This window comes from Vulpes lagopus, chromosome 8, assembly GCF_018345385.1.
Source record: "Vulpes lagopus strain Blue_001 chromosome 8, ASM1834538v1, whole genome shotgun sequence".
NCBI lineage: Eukaryota > Metazoa > Chordata > Mammalia > Carnivora > Canidae > Vulpes > Vulpes lagopus.
The window spans coordinates 47,554,532-47,569,432 of NC_054831.1; the positions used below are offsets into that span (position 1 = coordinate 47,554,532).

The 14,901-nt window shown below is 37.5% G+C and overlaps 1 protein-coding gene and 1 pseudogene across 2 annotated transcripts in view; one reads left to right on the forward strand and one right to left on the reverse strand.

The window, feature by feature from the left end:
• ALG5 (ALG5 dolichyl-phosphate beta-glucosyltransferase) overlaps window positions 1-14,901 on the reverse strand; it is a 48,030-nt gene that overhangs the window by 15,559 nt on the left and 17,570 nt on the right. For both annotated transcript variants that reach the window (XM_041767903.1, XM_041767904.1), the window contains exon 7: window positions 4,447-4,506. In XM_041767903.1, coding sequence (XP_041623837.1) covers window positions 4,447-4,506 — 60 coding nt within the window. The remainder of the gene's footprint in view (window positions 1-4,446; window positions 4,507-14,901) is intronic.
• On the forward strand, window positions 896-3,772 carry LOC121497998 (annotated as a pseudogene).

Consider the following 14,901-nt stretch of genomic DNA (forward strand, 5'->3'; position numbering starts at 1 on the left):
AAATGATAAATACAAAGATCCTGGGATAGATCCCTTGAGGTCTAGCTAAAAGCAGCACTAGATAAAAAGGAAATTTAGACCACAGCACAGCCTTATTTAACTACTATCACTAGGAAAAATTCAGAGTTTTCAACTAATGGAAGTTCTAAGTGAAAAGAATTTACACCATTAAAAACAAAACCAAAAACGTGGTTCCTTTCTACTGCTGCCATATAAATATTTGGAACCTAAATATAGGTCCCAGCTATCTCTTGCCTAGAGATTATTTCATTAACTTTCTTTTTTTTTTTTTTTTTTTATTTCATTAACTTTCTAATTACTCTCTTGCTTCCTATTTTGCCATATCTTTTTTTTCCTTCACCAAATAGATTATCTTTTTTCCTATTATGTTTTTTTAAAAGAAAAAAAATTATACATAAAACCATTAAATACCAGCCTAGTCTTAAGTGTTTTTGTTTACAGATATTTTTGCATAAATAATTATGCTGTATTTACAATTCCATACTCTTTTTTTCTCATACAACTTAATATTTTGGGTATCGAATGGATATTGAACGGCAAGTTGAATGGTTCACAAATGCATCATTTGGAAAAGTTTGTCTTATATTAAGAACTGAATGGGGACTCTAGTATCTTAAAAAAAAATAAATAAGAGCTGTTTGCATCTTAAGTCAAAGTAAAATCTACATACTTTTTGTATACTTATTTAAAAAAACCCAATGTGGGGATCCCTGGGTGGCTCAGCGGTTTAGCGCCTGTCTTTGGCCCAGGGCGCGATCCTGGAGTCCCGGGATCGGGTCCTGCCTTGGGCTCCCTGCATGGAGCCTGCTTCTCCCTCCTCCTGTGTCTCTGCCTCTCTCTCTCTCTCTATGTCTATCATCAATCAATCAATCAATCAATCAATCTTTAAAAAACAACAACAACAAAAAAAAAAACACCAATGTTGTTATATAGTCTCCATGGTCATCTGTTTTATTGGCTGCATGGTATTCCATCCAGGAGAAATATCTATTTATATTTTGTATCTTTAAAATTTAGTATTTTATAGTTTATTATTTTATAATTACAAAATAATGTAAACATCTTGGACATATACTTTTCCTTTCCTTATCCCTTGTTTAAATTTCTAGGAATATGATATTCTCTATGGTTAATAGCTTACCTTTTTCAAATATCACTAAGAGTCCACAGAGGCAGAGAACACTGGATTACATTAGAAGACATTAAAATAACTGATTTTTTAAGAGTCTAGGTTTCCACACTTGAGCATAATCCAGGTTCTATGACCCTGCCATCAGTGTATGTTAAAAAAAATTGTAATTTCTTCGCATCTTATTTCAGAATCATTGAGGGAAAGATTTAGCCTTTTATTCTGTTAGTTTTCAAACTCTGGTATGTGTAAGGTTGGCCTGGGAAATTATTAAAAATATAGATTCCTGGTTCATCCCTATAATCTGATTCAGTGTGTCTAGGACTGGCTAGAAATATGCATGTTAATACTAAACAAAACTCCCCAGGTAATTTTGACCTTGCATTAAAAAATACTGCCTTATTTTTTTTTATCTATTTGACCACTCTAGTAGATGAACTATTAAGAATATAATGGACAGGTTGGGAAGGTGTAGCAGACGGAGTCGATTCAACGGGGTTCCGGGCTGGGCTATGGAGCAAGTAAATGAGCTGAAAGAGAAGGGCAATAGGCTCTGAGTGTGGGCAACATCAATGACGCACTGCAGTGCTACTCTGAGGCCATTAAGTTAGATCCCCAAAACCATGTGCTCTGTAGCAATCGCTCCGCAGCATATGCCAAGAAAGGGGACTACCAGAAGGCTTATGAGGATGGCTGCAAAACAGTGGACTTAAGGCCCAACTGGGGCAAGGGCTATTTGAGGAAGGCTGCAGCCCTTGAGTTCTTAAACCGATTTGAAGAAGCCAAGCATAAAAAAATAAAAAAATAAAAAAAAAATAAAAAAAAATGAAGAAGCCAAGCAAATCTATGAAGAGGGTTTAAAACAAGAAGCAAATAGTCCTCAGCTCAAAGAGGGCTTATAGAATATGGAGGCTCGGTTGGCAGAATGGAAATTCATGAACCCTTTCAACATGCCCAATCTGTAACCGAAATTGGAGAGTGATCGCAGGACAAGGACACTGCTCACTGATCCTACCTACCGGGAGCTGATAGAGCAACTACGAAACAAGCCATCTGACTTGGGCACGAAACTGCAAGATCCCCGGATTATGACTAGACTACTCTGAGCGTCCTGCTGGGTGTGGATCTGGGCAGTATGGATGAGGAGGAGGAAGTTGGAACACATCCCCCACCTCCTCCTCCCATGAAGGACACCAAGCCAGAGCCAATGGAAGAAGATCTTCCAGAGAATAAGAAGCAGGCGCTGAAAGAGAAAGAGCTAGGGAACGAAGCCTACAAGAAGACTTTGACACAGCCTTGAAGCACTATGACAGAGCCAAGGACCTGGACCCCACCAAAATGACTTACATGACCAATCAAGTAGCCGTGTACTTCAAGAAGGGCAACTACTGTAAATGCGGGGAGCTTTGTGAGAAGGCCATCGAAGTGGGGTGAGAAAACTGGGACTATCACAGATTGCCAAAGCTTATGCTCGAATTGGCAACTCCTACTTCAAGGAAGAAAAGTACAAGGCTGCCATCCATTTCTATAACAAGTCTTTGGCAGAGCACCGGACCCCAGATGTGCTCAAGAAATGCCAACAGGCAGAGAAAATTCTGAAGGAGCAAGAGCAGCTGGCTTACATAAACCCAGATCTGGCCTTGAAGGAGAAGAACAAAGGCAATGAATGTTTTCAGAAAGGGGACTATCTCCAGGCCATGAAGCATTATACAGAAGCCATCAAACGGAATCCAAAAGATGCCAAATTGTACAGCAATCGAGCTGCCTGCTACACCAAACTCCTGGAGTTTCAGCTGGCGCTCAAGGACTGTGAGGAATGTATCCAGCTAGAGCCGGCCTTCATCAAGGGGTACACTCGGAAAGCAGCTGCCCTGGAGGCAATGAAGGACTACACAAAAGCCATGGATGTCTACCAAAAGGCGTTAGATCTGGACTCCAACTGTAAGGAAGCAGCAGACAGTTACCAGCACTGTATGATGGCCCAGTACAACCGCCACAATAGCCCCGAAGACGTGAAGCACGGGCCATGGCTGACCCTGAGGTGCAGCAGATAATGAGTGACCCGGCCATGTGGCTTATCCTGGAGCAGATGCAGAAGGACCCTCAGGCACTCAGCGAACACTTAAAAAATCCTGTAATAACACAGAAGATCCAGAAGCTGATGGATGTGGGTCTGATTGCAATTCGGTGATGACTTGCTCATCATCCCCTTCTCTTCGCCCTCATGTGGAAAGAGGAGCTGGGACGGCGGCAAGTCCCACGGAACAGAGAGGAGAGCAGGGGAAAGTGAACAACTTCTCTCTATAAATTTATATAGACCTATGTGGAAGACACAGAGACTCGTACTCATGTTACTCGCACCGCCGCTGCCTCTGGGCCCTCCCAGCACACGCATGGACTCTTCCGCTGTCCCCTGGGTTCCCTGTTCCCTTCCCCAACTTCAGTCACTGTCTCAGCTGCTCTCCCATAGTTGGTTATTTTTTATTTGGGGCAGTGGGCATGTATGGGGAGGGGATGCTGTTCTTCCCCGACCTCAGGTCCCAATTGTCCTCATGTTGTTAACTCCACATGCCCTTCTCCAATAAAATAAGCCAGTCAGGCGTGGTTATATATATATATGTAAAAAAAAAAAAAAAAAAAAAGAATATAATGGACAATTACTGGGCTTGACACACTGGACCCAGATATTTAAGTGAAAATATAAATAAAATAATTTTTAAAAAATTACACATAATAATTCCTTAATATATTTTTTCCTTCCAATATACTGCAGCTTTTCTAGCCTAATATACAAATAACAAAATGAAGAATTTAAGGTCTATGGTGAAGGTAGTTACAATTTGCTCAGTTTTAAAGTACAGCACTTTTCTAAGAGGAATAAAGTTAAAAAAAATATAACAAAATACTTTAAATGAAACCCAAAATATAGTATTTGAAGTATGCCAATGTCAGAAAAACTAAAGGCAAGTCAAATGGCTCACAAATCCATCATTTAGAAAAGTTTGTTTTATATTAGAACTGAATGGAGGACTCTTGTAGCTTAAAAAATAAATAAATAAAAGAGCTGTTTGCATCTGAAATCAAAGTAAAGTCTACATACTTTTCGTATACTTATTAAAAAAACCCAAAAACTCAATTCCTAAACATGCTAATCTTTCACAAACTTTCCAATAATAAAAAAATTCCTTTGAAAGGAAACTCATTTTTATGAGATTAAATATGAAAGCTTATTTTTTGCTAATAAGTATGAAAAGAAAAATAATCTGCTGATCCATGCCAGTTAGTGAAAGCCTCACCTGAGCAATTGATTCTTTTTCCAAATGAGCTCGAGATCCACATGCAATAGCCATTTGTTCCTGAAGAAAAATAAAATGATTTTTCAGTATTTGAATATTGTATTTGAATATCAGTAATTAAATATCATTAATAAAAATATTTTCAATCCAAGTCATCTCATTTTTTAGATACTATTTTTTAAGGTCACATTAAAATCTTTATTTATTTATTTTTAAAAGATTTTTATTAATCTATTCACGAGAGACAGAGAGAGAGAGAGAGAGAGAGAGAGGCAGAGACCAAGGCATAGGGAGAAGCAGGCTCCAAACCATTGAGCCACCCAGGGATCCCACATTAAAATATTTCAAGGTTTACTTAGTTCAGAGTATGTACAGCTTCAAGAAGCCAATTATACTTAATAAGAGGATAATATTCAGGGCTAAATATCAGGGACATGTACTATTTGAAAATTCTATTTTTAAATGATTTTTCTGATTAAAAATATATTAAGGTCATTAGAAGGAAAAGGTAGTGGTACTAGAAAAATGGTATCTTTCTTGGGTGTTGACTTAATAAGTTCTTTTTTTATTTATTTTTTATTGGTGTTCAATTTGCCAACATATAGAGTAACACCCAGTGCTCATCTGATAAAGTGCCCCCATCAGTGCCCAGCACCCAGTCTCCCCCACCCCCCACCCACCTCCCTTTCTACCACCCTTGGTTCATTTCCCAGAGTTGTAGAGAAAGAGGAACCCTCTTGCACTGTTGGTGGGAATGTGAACTGGTGCAGCAACCTGGAAAACTGTGTGGAGGTTCCTGAAAGAGTTAAAAATAGATCTGCCCTATGACCCAGCAATTGCACTGCTGGGGATTTACTCCAAAGATACAGATGCAGTGAAATGCCGGGACACCTGTACCCCGATGTTTCTAGCAGCAATGTCCACAATAGACAAACTGTGGAAGGAGCCTCGGTGTCCATCAAAAGATGAATGGATAAAGAAGATGTGGTCTACGTATACAATGGAATATTACTCAGCCATTAGAAATGACAAATACCCACCATTTGCTTCGATGTGGATGGAACTGGAGGATATTATGCTGAGTGAAATAAGTCAATTGGAGAAGGACAAACATTATATAGTCTCATTCATTTGGTGAATATAGAAAATAGTGAAAGGGACTAAAGGGGAAAGGAGAGAAAATGAGTGGGAAATATCAGAGAGGGAGACAGCATGAGAGACTCCTAACTCTGGGAAACGAACAAGGGGTGGTGGAAAGGGAGGAGGGTGGGGGGGTGGGGTGACTGGGTGCCGGGCACTGATGGGGGCACTTTATCGGATGAGCACTGGGTGTTATTCTATATGTTGGCAAATTGAACTCCAATAAAAATAAATTTAAAAAAAAGAAAAAAAAAGAAAAATGGTATCTGTAAATGGTATGATTATACATAACCGTTACATTCTGGAAAACCCAAGATTATCAGCTGAAAAACCACAAACATTAAAGAAATTTAAGATGATGAGTGGGCATAAAATGAATATATGAATATATATATACACATATATATAAAATTAGTCTTCATATATACAAACAATAATCAGAAAACATAATGGAGACAGTTATTTGTAACATCCATAAGAAAGAAAAATCTTAGAAATAAACTTTACAAAAATGTGGCAATATCTTAAGTAAAGAAAATATGTACATGCTACCAAGAGAAACAAAAGAATCCAGCACAAAGAAAGGCATACCATGATCATGAATGAGAAGATGTGATGATGGTATCAAAAATCAATTCTCCTTAAAATTAATATTTAAGTCCATACTAATAGAAATGTCAAAATAATTTTTCACTGAACTAGATAAGCAATTTGTAAGACTTAATATTGAAAAATAAAGAATCAGAAGAGCCAGGAAAAATCTAATAATGAGGAAGGACCAGCCTTAAGGGATTTAATATATAGTATAAGCTATAATAATTAAAACTAAAGTACTAGGATGTTAATAGATAAATTCATGGACCAGAATAGAATGCAAAGACTAGAAACACACACATACACACACACATACACGGATATCTAGATACAATAAAGATGACATTTTCAATCAGTGGGGAAAAGATGAACTGATAAATGCTGTGGGACATTGGGTAGCTGCTTGGAAACCAAATTAAGTTGAACCTGAGCCTCATACTGAATAGTATTTAAGTGTAAAATATCAGGAATGATTTTTAAAATGATCTCAAGGACAACATAAGTACATGAAATCTATAAGAAAAGTTAAATCAATTTGATAATAAATTTTTTGAAAATTACATGGCAAAACAAAAATCCAAGCACATTCAAAATTAAAAGACATATAAATTGGGGGTAATTCTGGTAATTTATATTACAGACAAGAGGATAATTTCCAAAATGCTAAAGTACCCCTATGAATTATTTAAAAAGTACCCTGAGAACTCAGTTGGAAAAGAGGCAAAGTTTATAAACAGAGTATTCATAAAAGAGGAAGTAAAAATAGCTCATCCTTAATCACATGTATCCCAAAAGCAATGCAAATAAAACCTATCAGTATTTACAATATGGTGCCCTATACACTCTGCAGACAGCAATGTGAAAACTATCAAAATTACAAATATACTTATGGTCTGACTCAGCAATTCCACAACTAGTAATTCTTCGGGTAAAAACTTGGAGATGTGTGAAAGGACTTTCACACAGGGTTAATCATTTCAGTGTTGTCTGAAGTGGGAAACCTGTATGTCTATCCAAAGGCATTAGTTATGACACTGTGAAAGAATGAGGAAGCAGTTTGCTGTATAAATATGGCTCAATCCCCATGTTACATTGTTTTTTTTTTTTTTAAAGATTTAATTTACTTATTCATGAGAGAGACAGAGAGAGAGAGAGGCAGAGACATAGGCAGAGGGAGAAGCAGACTCCCCACTGAGCATGAGCCTGATGCAAGCAATGATCCCAGGACCCAGGGATCATGACCCGAGCCAAAGGCAGACACCGAACAAGTGTCCCAAGAGTACATTGTTAAATGGAACAATAGAACAGTAAATAATGTTACAATTTGCATTTTAAAAAAAGATTTTATTTATTTATTCATGAGAGACAGAGAGAGAGAGAGGCAGAGACATAGGAAGAGGGAGAAGCAGGCTCCATGCAGGGAGCCCGATGTGGAACTTGATCACAGGACTCCAGGATCACACCCTGAGCCAAAGGCAGACACTCAACTGCTGAGCCACCCAGGGTTAGATTCAGGTGTCCCTCAATTTGCATTTTTTTTGTTTTTTTTTTCCTCAATTTGCATTTTTAAATAAAGAATACAAATACACATCTTCTGGAAGGATACACAAGAAATAAATACACTGGTTACTTCTGAGAGTAATTGGGTGATTCAGAAATGAAGGGCTTGCCTCCTTTCACTGTTTATCTTCTTGTACCATTTGACTTTTGAACTATTCAACAAAATGAACAAAATTAAAAAGTGCATACTGTAAAAAAAAAAAAAAAGGCAAGCATCTAAATTTACATATAACTTTACTATAAAAAGTCACGTATAATCTCCCTACCTAAAAGAAGGCACTGATAGTATTTTATTTTTTCCTTGAGTTCTTTTTTCCCCTCTGCATTTAAAACTGTAGCTGAAATTCACTTACATATCAGCTCTTTTTCACTTAAAATAATCTAAAAATTTCTTTATTCAAGTTCATTGTTTTTCAACTTTTTATTATGGGTATTTTCAAACAATACATAAAAGCAGAGAAAGGGCAGCCCAGGTAGCACAGCGGTTTAGCGCCACCTTCAGCCCAGGGCGTGATTCTGGAGACCAGGGATCTAGTCCCACATCAGCCTCCCTGCATGGAGCCTGCTTCTCCATCTGCCTGTGTCTCTGCCTCTCTCTCTGTCTCTGATGAATAAATAAATAAAATCTTAAAAAAAAAAAAGCAGAGAGAATATGAAAATGAAGCCCCCATGTATCCATAGTCTGGCTCAATAATTATCAATAGATTAAAAAAAAGATAAAATGAAAAATAAAAACAATACATGGCCAATCTTGCTTCCTTTTAAAGCCCCTCATCACTATCCCACCTAACAAATTCTGGGCATCACATACTATAAATTGCTGTATATGTCAGTCACAAAAGTACCATCAAAACTTAAACATTAATAATTCTTTAATATCATCAGATCCAGTTTTCAAATTTGTCCAATTATCTCTTAAATGCATTCAGTTTATTTGAATCAAACCGAGTAATATTCTTACAAGTTGGCTGATGTTTCTTTTACCTGTGGATTCCCCTACTTCTGTTTATTTTCTTTTCTTATAAACTATTTGTTGAATAAACTATGTAACTTGTTTTGTAAACCTTCCTAGACTTTGGATTTTGCTGACTGTACCCACCCTGGTGACATTTACCATGCTTCTCTGTCCCCTGTATTTCCTGTAAACTGGTTGTTAGAAGCTTGATAAAATTCAGGTTTACTTTTCAAGAACTTATCATAGCAGTGTTGCATGTCTATCTTTCTTTTTTGTGTCAATGGTTAGGGCAATATTATATTTCATCATAAAGATGTACCATATTTTCACTTGTTTGTCTGTGTTTACTATTTCTAATTTCATGATTTTAGAAAGGTACCCAAAAGAATATCTTTGAATATAATAAAACTCTATTTGGATTTGGATTTCCTTCTTTGGAAAAAGTCATAGAAGTAGAATACTAAATTGAAAGCATGAATGTTTTAAATGTATATGGCCAAATTATTCTTTAAAAGGCTCTTTATATTCCCATTAAATGGGCATAATATTGACTACTTCATCAAATCTTTGCCAGTTCTAATTATTCTCATTTTCAATTTCCTAATTTTATAAGGGGAAAATATAACCATATGTGATCTCATTTCCTTTTCTTTTTAATAAAAAGAAACTCTGGGGAAATTTTAGTGTCTATTATATTTTCTTTTGGAAATTATGTGTTACCTACTTTCCCTACTATTTAGTAGTAGAATAATTTCTTCCCTTTTTCTGGCAGAGGTACTTTGCTCAGGAAGAGAGAGAATACTTTTCTTAAGAACCATGTAAAAAGTTCAGACAGTGTATGGCAAATAAGATTCAACTTTAAATCCAAAAAGAGCAGTAATGTTACTATTAAAAAAAAAAAAAAGGACCTCCTCCCACCTTTCAGACACTGAGAATTAAAATGTCAATTAAAATATAAAAATAAAGTGTCATTTCATTAAACTAAAAACAAACAAATGAAAGCTTTCATTTAAAATCTTTTTCTCTCAGTCTAAGTCCCTAAAAGCTTTTAGAAGAAGTTTGTATTTCTGCAGTTCGTATATAAGAACTGAATCCCTGGTACTGTCCTCAATATTGCAAGGAATACATCTAAATAGCTTTTAGAACAGTTAGCTGTTCTTTAAGAAAAGATATTCTTGTTTTTAAAATTGCTCATATTAGAAAATGTTTGTAAACATGGAGTCTCTTTTAAGCTGCTTTTAGAGTATTGCTAATTTTTTGTGGGTATTGAAAAATGAATACTTAATTTACTGTGACAGCTAGCTTTTATTTTTTTTTTTTTAAGATTTTATTTATTTATTCGAGAGAGAGAGAGATGGGACACCTGGGTGGCTCAGCGGTTGAGCATCTGCCTTCGGCTCAGGGCGTGATCCTGGAGACCTGGGATCGAGTCCCATGTCGGGCTCCCTACATGGAGCCTGCTTCTCCCTCTGTCTGTGTCTCTGCTTCTCTCTCTGTGTCTCTCATGAATAAACAAATAAAATCCTTAAAAAAAAAATTAAAAGAGAGAGAGAGAATTTGACAGGCGCTAAACCGCTGAGCCACCCAGGGATCCCCAACAGCTAGCTTTTAAAAGTGGCAAAAAGTGGTACTGTATTGTCTTCTAGAAAGAAATGCTCAATCAGAATTTCTCTCACCTAGTACCTCCATTTAAGTATTTCCACACAATTCACGGGAGAGAAGGAACGGACTAGAAGAACTAGGTAGATCTAATTTATATGAACAATTACAAACAGTGACATAAGAATCCTCTCTGAAAATCAAGCACAAAGACTAATGTTAATAATTAGAGATCATGGTTATTGAGTGCTGAACACATGCTAAACACCTGACCACATATCTTAAAACATTTTAATAATTCTCTCAGGATTATGAACTTAGGCTCATTGTCCCTATGTCAGTGATGACGAAAATGAGGTGGATGGATTAACTTGCCCAAGGTCACATGCAATTTGAACCTAGATGCATTTGAATCCCACACCCAAAGTTAAGAAACATAAATGAAGTGGAAATGGAAATTGACACAGGTACTCCATAAGGCAAACCTGACTCCAAATGAGGTAGATATATAGAAATAAAGTTGCAACAATTTAGAAATTGGTAAAAGAATACTCAGATAGTGGAATTAGTCCTATTTAGTCAATGTGGGCAGAAATGGAAAACTTAGAATATAAAGTGAAGTAGTGAATTTTTTTTTAAAAGATTTTATTCATTTGTTCATGAGAGACAGAGAGAGAGAGAGAGAGAGAGAGAGAGAGAGGGGCAGAGACACAGGCAGAGGGAAAAGCAGGCTCTAGGCAGGGAGCCTGATGTGGGACTCCATCCTGGGACTCCAGGATCATGCCCTGGGCCAAAAGCAGGCGCTAAACCACTGAGCCACCCAGGGACCCCCTGAAGTAGTGAATTAAGAAAAAGTTTTATTAAAATATTGTTTTGACTTAAAAAAAATCTTATCCCCATTTTTTCCTCAAAAGCAATAAATATTCATAGTTAAAAACAAACAAGGCATGCCTGGCTGGCTCAGTTGGAAGAGCATGCAATTCCTGATCTTAGTCTCATGAGTTTGAGCCCCATGCTGGGTACAGAGATAACTTTTTTAAAAAAAAGATTTATTTATTCATGAGAGACAGAGAGAGAGCGAGAGAGACAGAGACAAAGGCAGAGGGAGAAGCAGGCTCCTCACAGGGAGCCTGATGTGGTACTTGATCCTGGATCCCGGAAATCACAACCTGAGCCCAAGGCAGGTGCCCAACTGCTGAGCCACTCAGGCGTCCCAGATGCAGAGATAACTTAAGAAACAATTAAAGAAAAACAAAAATTTGAAAAGATATTCACAGTCCCACAATCCAGAGACAACTGATGTTATTATTTCATACACAGATAACTAGATACAGCTCTAGCTACCTATCTGTATATATCCAGATGTTTAATTTTTTTTATTTATTTATTTATGATAGTCATACAGAGAGAAAGAGAGAGAGGCAGAGACACAGGCAGAGGGAGAAGCAGGCTCCATGCACCGGGAGCCTGATGTGGGATTCGATCCCGGGTCTCCAGGATCGCGCCCTGGGCCAAAGGCAGGCGCCAAACCGCTGCGCCACCCAGGGATGCCTATCCAGATGTTTAAAATTTATTTTTTCTTGCAAGAAGTTACTGTGGCCAAGTTCAAAAAGGGTGTTGACTGTGTTCTCCTCTAGGATTTTGATGGAATCTTGTCTCACATTTAGATCTTTCATCCATTTCCATTTTGAGTTTATCTTTGTGTATGGTGCAAGAGAGTGGTCTAATTTCATTCTTCTGCATGTGGATGTCCAATTTTCCCAGCACCATTTATTGAAGAGACTGTCTTTTTTCCAGTGGATAGTCTTTCCTCCTTTGTCAAATATTAGTTGACCATAAAGTTGAGGGTCCACTTCTGGATTCTTTATTCTGTTCCACTGATCTTTGTGTCTGTTTTTGTGCCAGTACTACATTGTCTTGATGATCAACAGCTTTGTAGTACAATCTGAAATCTGGCATTGTGAGGCCCCCAGCTATGGTTTTCTTTTTTAAAATTCCCCTGGCTATTTGGGGTCTTTTATGATTCCACACAAATCTTAAAATAATTTGTTCCAACTCTCTGAGGAAAGTCCATGGTATTTTGATAGGGATTGCATTAAACGTGTAAATTGCCCTGGGTAACATTGACATTTTTACAATATTAATTCTTCCAATCCATGAGCATGGAATAGTTTTCCATCTCTTTGTGTCTTCCTCAATTTCTTTCAGAAGTGTTCTATAGGTTTTAGGGTATAGATCCTTTACCTCTTTGGTTAGGTTTTGCCTAGGTATCTTATGCTTTTGGGTGCAATTGTAAATGGAATTGACTCCTTAATTTCTCTTTCTTCGGTCTCATTGTTAGTGTATAGAAATGCCACTGACTTCTGGGCCTTGATTTTGTATCCTGCCACACTGCCGAATTGCTGTAGGAGTTCTAGCAATCTTGGGGTGGAGTCTTTTGGGTTTTCTATATAGAGTATCATGTCATCGGCAAAGAGGGAGAATTTGACTTCTTTGCCAATTTGAATGCCTTTTATTTCTTTTTGTTGCCTGATTGCTGAGGCGAGGACTTCTAGTACTATGTTGAATCGCAGTGGTGAGAGTGGACATCCCTGTCTTGTTCCTGATCTTAGGGGAAAGGCTCCCATTGCTTCCCCATTGAGAATTATATTTGCTGTGGGCTTTTCGTAGATGGCTTTTAAGATGGTGAGGAATGTTCCCTCTATCCTATACTCTGAAGACTTTTGATCAGGAATGGATGCTGTATTTTGTCAAATGCTTTCTCTGCATCTATTGAGAGGATCATATGGTTCTTGTTTTTTCTCTTGCTGATGTGATGAATCACACTGATTGCTTTATGAGTGATGAGCCAGCCTTGCATCCAGGGGATAAATCCTACTTGGTCATGTGAATAATCTTCTTAAGATTATTGGATCTTATTGGCTAGTGTTGTTGGATCCTATTGGCTAGTATCTTGTTGAGAATTTTTCATCCATGTTCATCAGGGATATTGGTCTATAATTCTCCTTTTTGGTGGGGTTTTTGTCTGGTTTTGTAATTAAGGTGATGCTGGCCTCATAGAATGAGTTTGGAAGTATTCCCTCTCTTTCTATCTTTCCAAACAGCTTTAGTAGAATACGTATGGTTCTTCTTTAAACGTTTGATGGAATTCCCCAGGGAAGCCATCTGATGGCTTTGGTTAGGACTTTTGTGTCTTGGGAGGTTTTTAATGACTGCTTCAATTTCCTCCCTGGTTATTGGCCTGTTCAGGTTTTCTATTTCTTCCAGTTCCAGTTTTGGTAGTTTGTGGTTTTCCAGAAATGCATCCATTTCTTCTAGATTGCCTAATTTATTGGCATATAGCTGCTCATAATATGTTTTTAAAATCGTTTGTATTTCCTTGGTGTTGGTAGTGATCTCTCCTTTCTCATTCATGATATTTGCAAATGATGTATCAGATAAAGGGCTAGTTTCCAAGATCTATAAAGAACTTATTAAACTCAACACCAAAGAAACAAACAATCCAATCATGAAATGGGCAAAAGACATGAACAGAAATCTCACAGAGGAAGACATAGACATGAGAAAATGCTTCGTATCACTTGCCATCAGGGAAATACAAATCAAAACCACCATGAGATCCCACCTAACACCAGTGAGAATGGGGAAAATTAACAAGGCAGGAAACCACAAATGTTGGAGAGGATGCGGAGAAAAGGGAACCCTCTTACACTGTTGGTGGGAATGTGAAATGGTGCAGCCACTCTGGAAAACTGTGTGGAGGTTCCTCAAAGAGTTAAAAATAGACCTGCCCTAAGACCTAGCAATTGCACTGCTGGGGATTTACCCCAGAGATACAGATGCAATGAAACGCCGGGACACCTGCACCCCAATGTTTCTAGCAGCAATGTCCACAATAGCGAAACTGTGGAAGGAGCCTCGGTGTCCATCGAAAGATGAATGGATAAAGAAGATGTGGTTTATGTATACACTGGAATATTACTCAGTCATTAGAAACGACAAATACCCACCATTTGCTTCAACGTGGATGGAACTGGAGGGTATTATGCTGAGTGAAGTAAGTCAATCGGAGAAGGACAAACATTATATGGTCTCATTCATTTGGTGAATATAAAAAATAGTGAAAGGGACTAAAGGGGAAAGGAGAAAAAATGAGTGGGAAATATCAGAAAGGGAGACAGAACATAAGAGACTCCTAACTCTGGGAAACGAACTAGGGGTAGTGGAAGGGGAGGTGGGCGGGGCTGGGGGTGACTGGGTGATGGGCACTGAGGGGGGCACTTGATGGGATGAGCACTGGATGTTATTCTATATGTTAGCAAATTGAACAACAATAAAAAATAAATTTATAAAAAAAATAAATAAAACGCAGCACCAAAAAATTGTTTTCACTTAATTATATTTAACGAATAGCATTTTATATAATAATGAATTTTAACCTTTGTAAATGAGTATTTAAAATTTCAATTTTCTAATTTTTTCCTTTTACTAAAAGACATTGCTATTAAAAAAAAGAAAGAAGCAAAAAATCCTTGAAAATGGACACGCCTGGGTGGTTCAGTGATTGAGCATCTGCCTTGGATGCATGGCGTAGTCCTGGAGTCCCA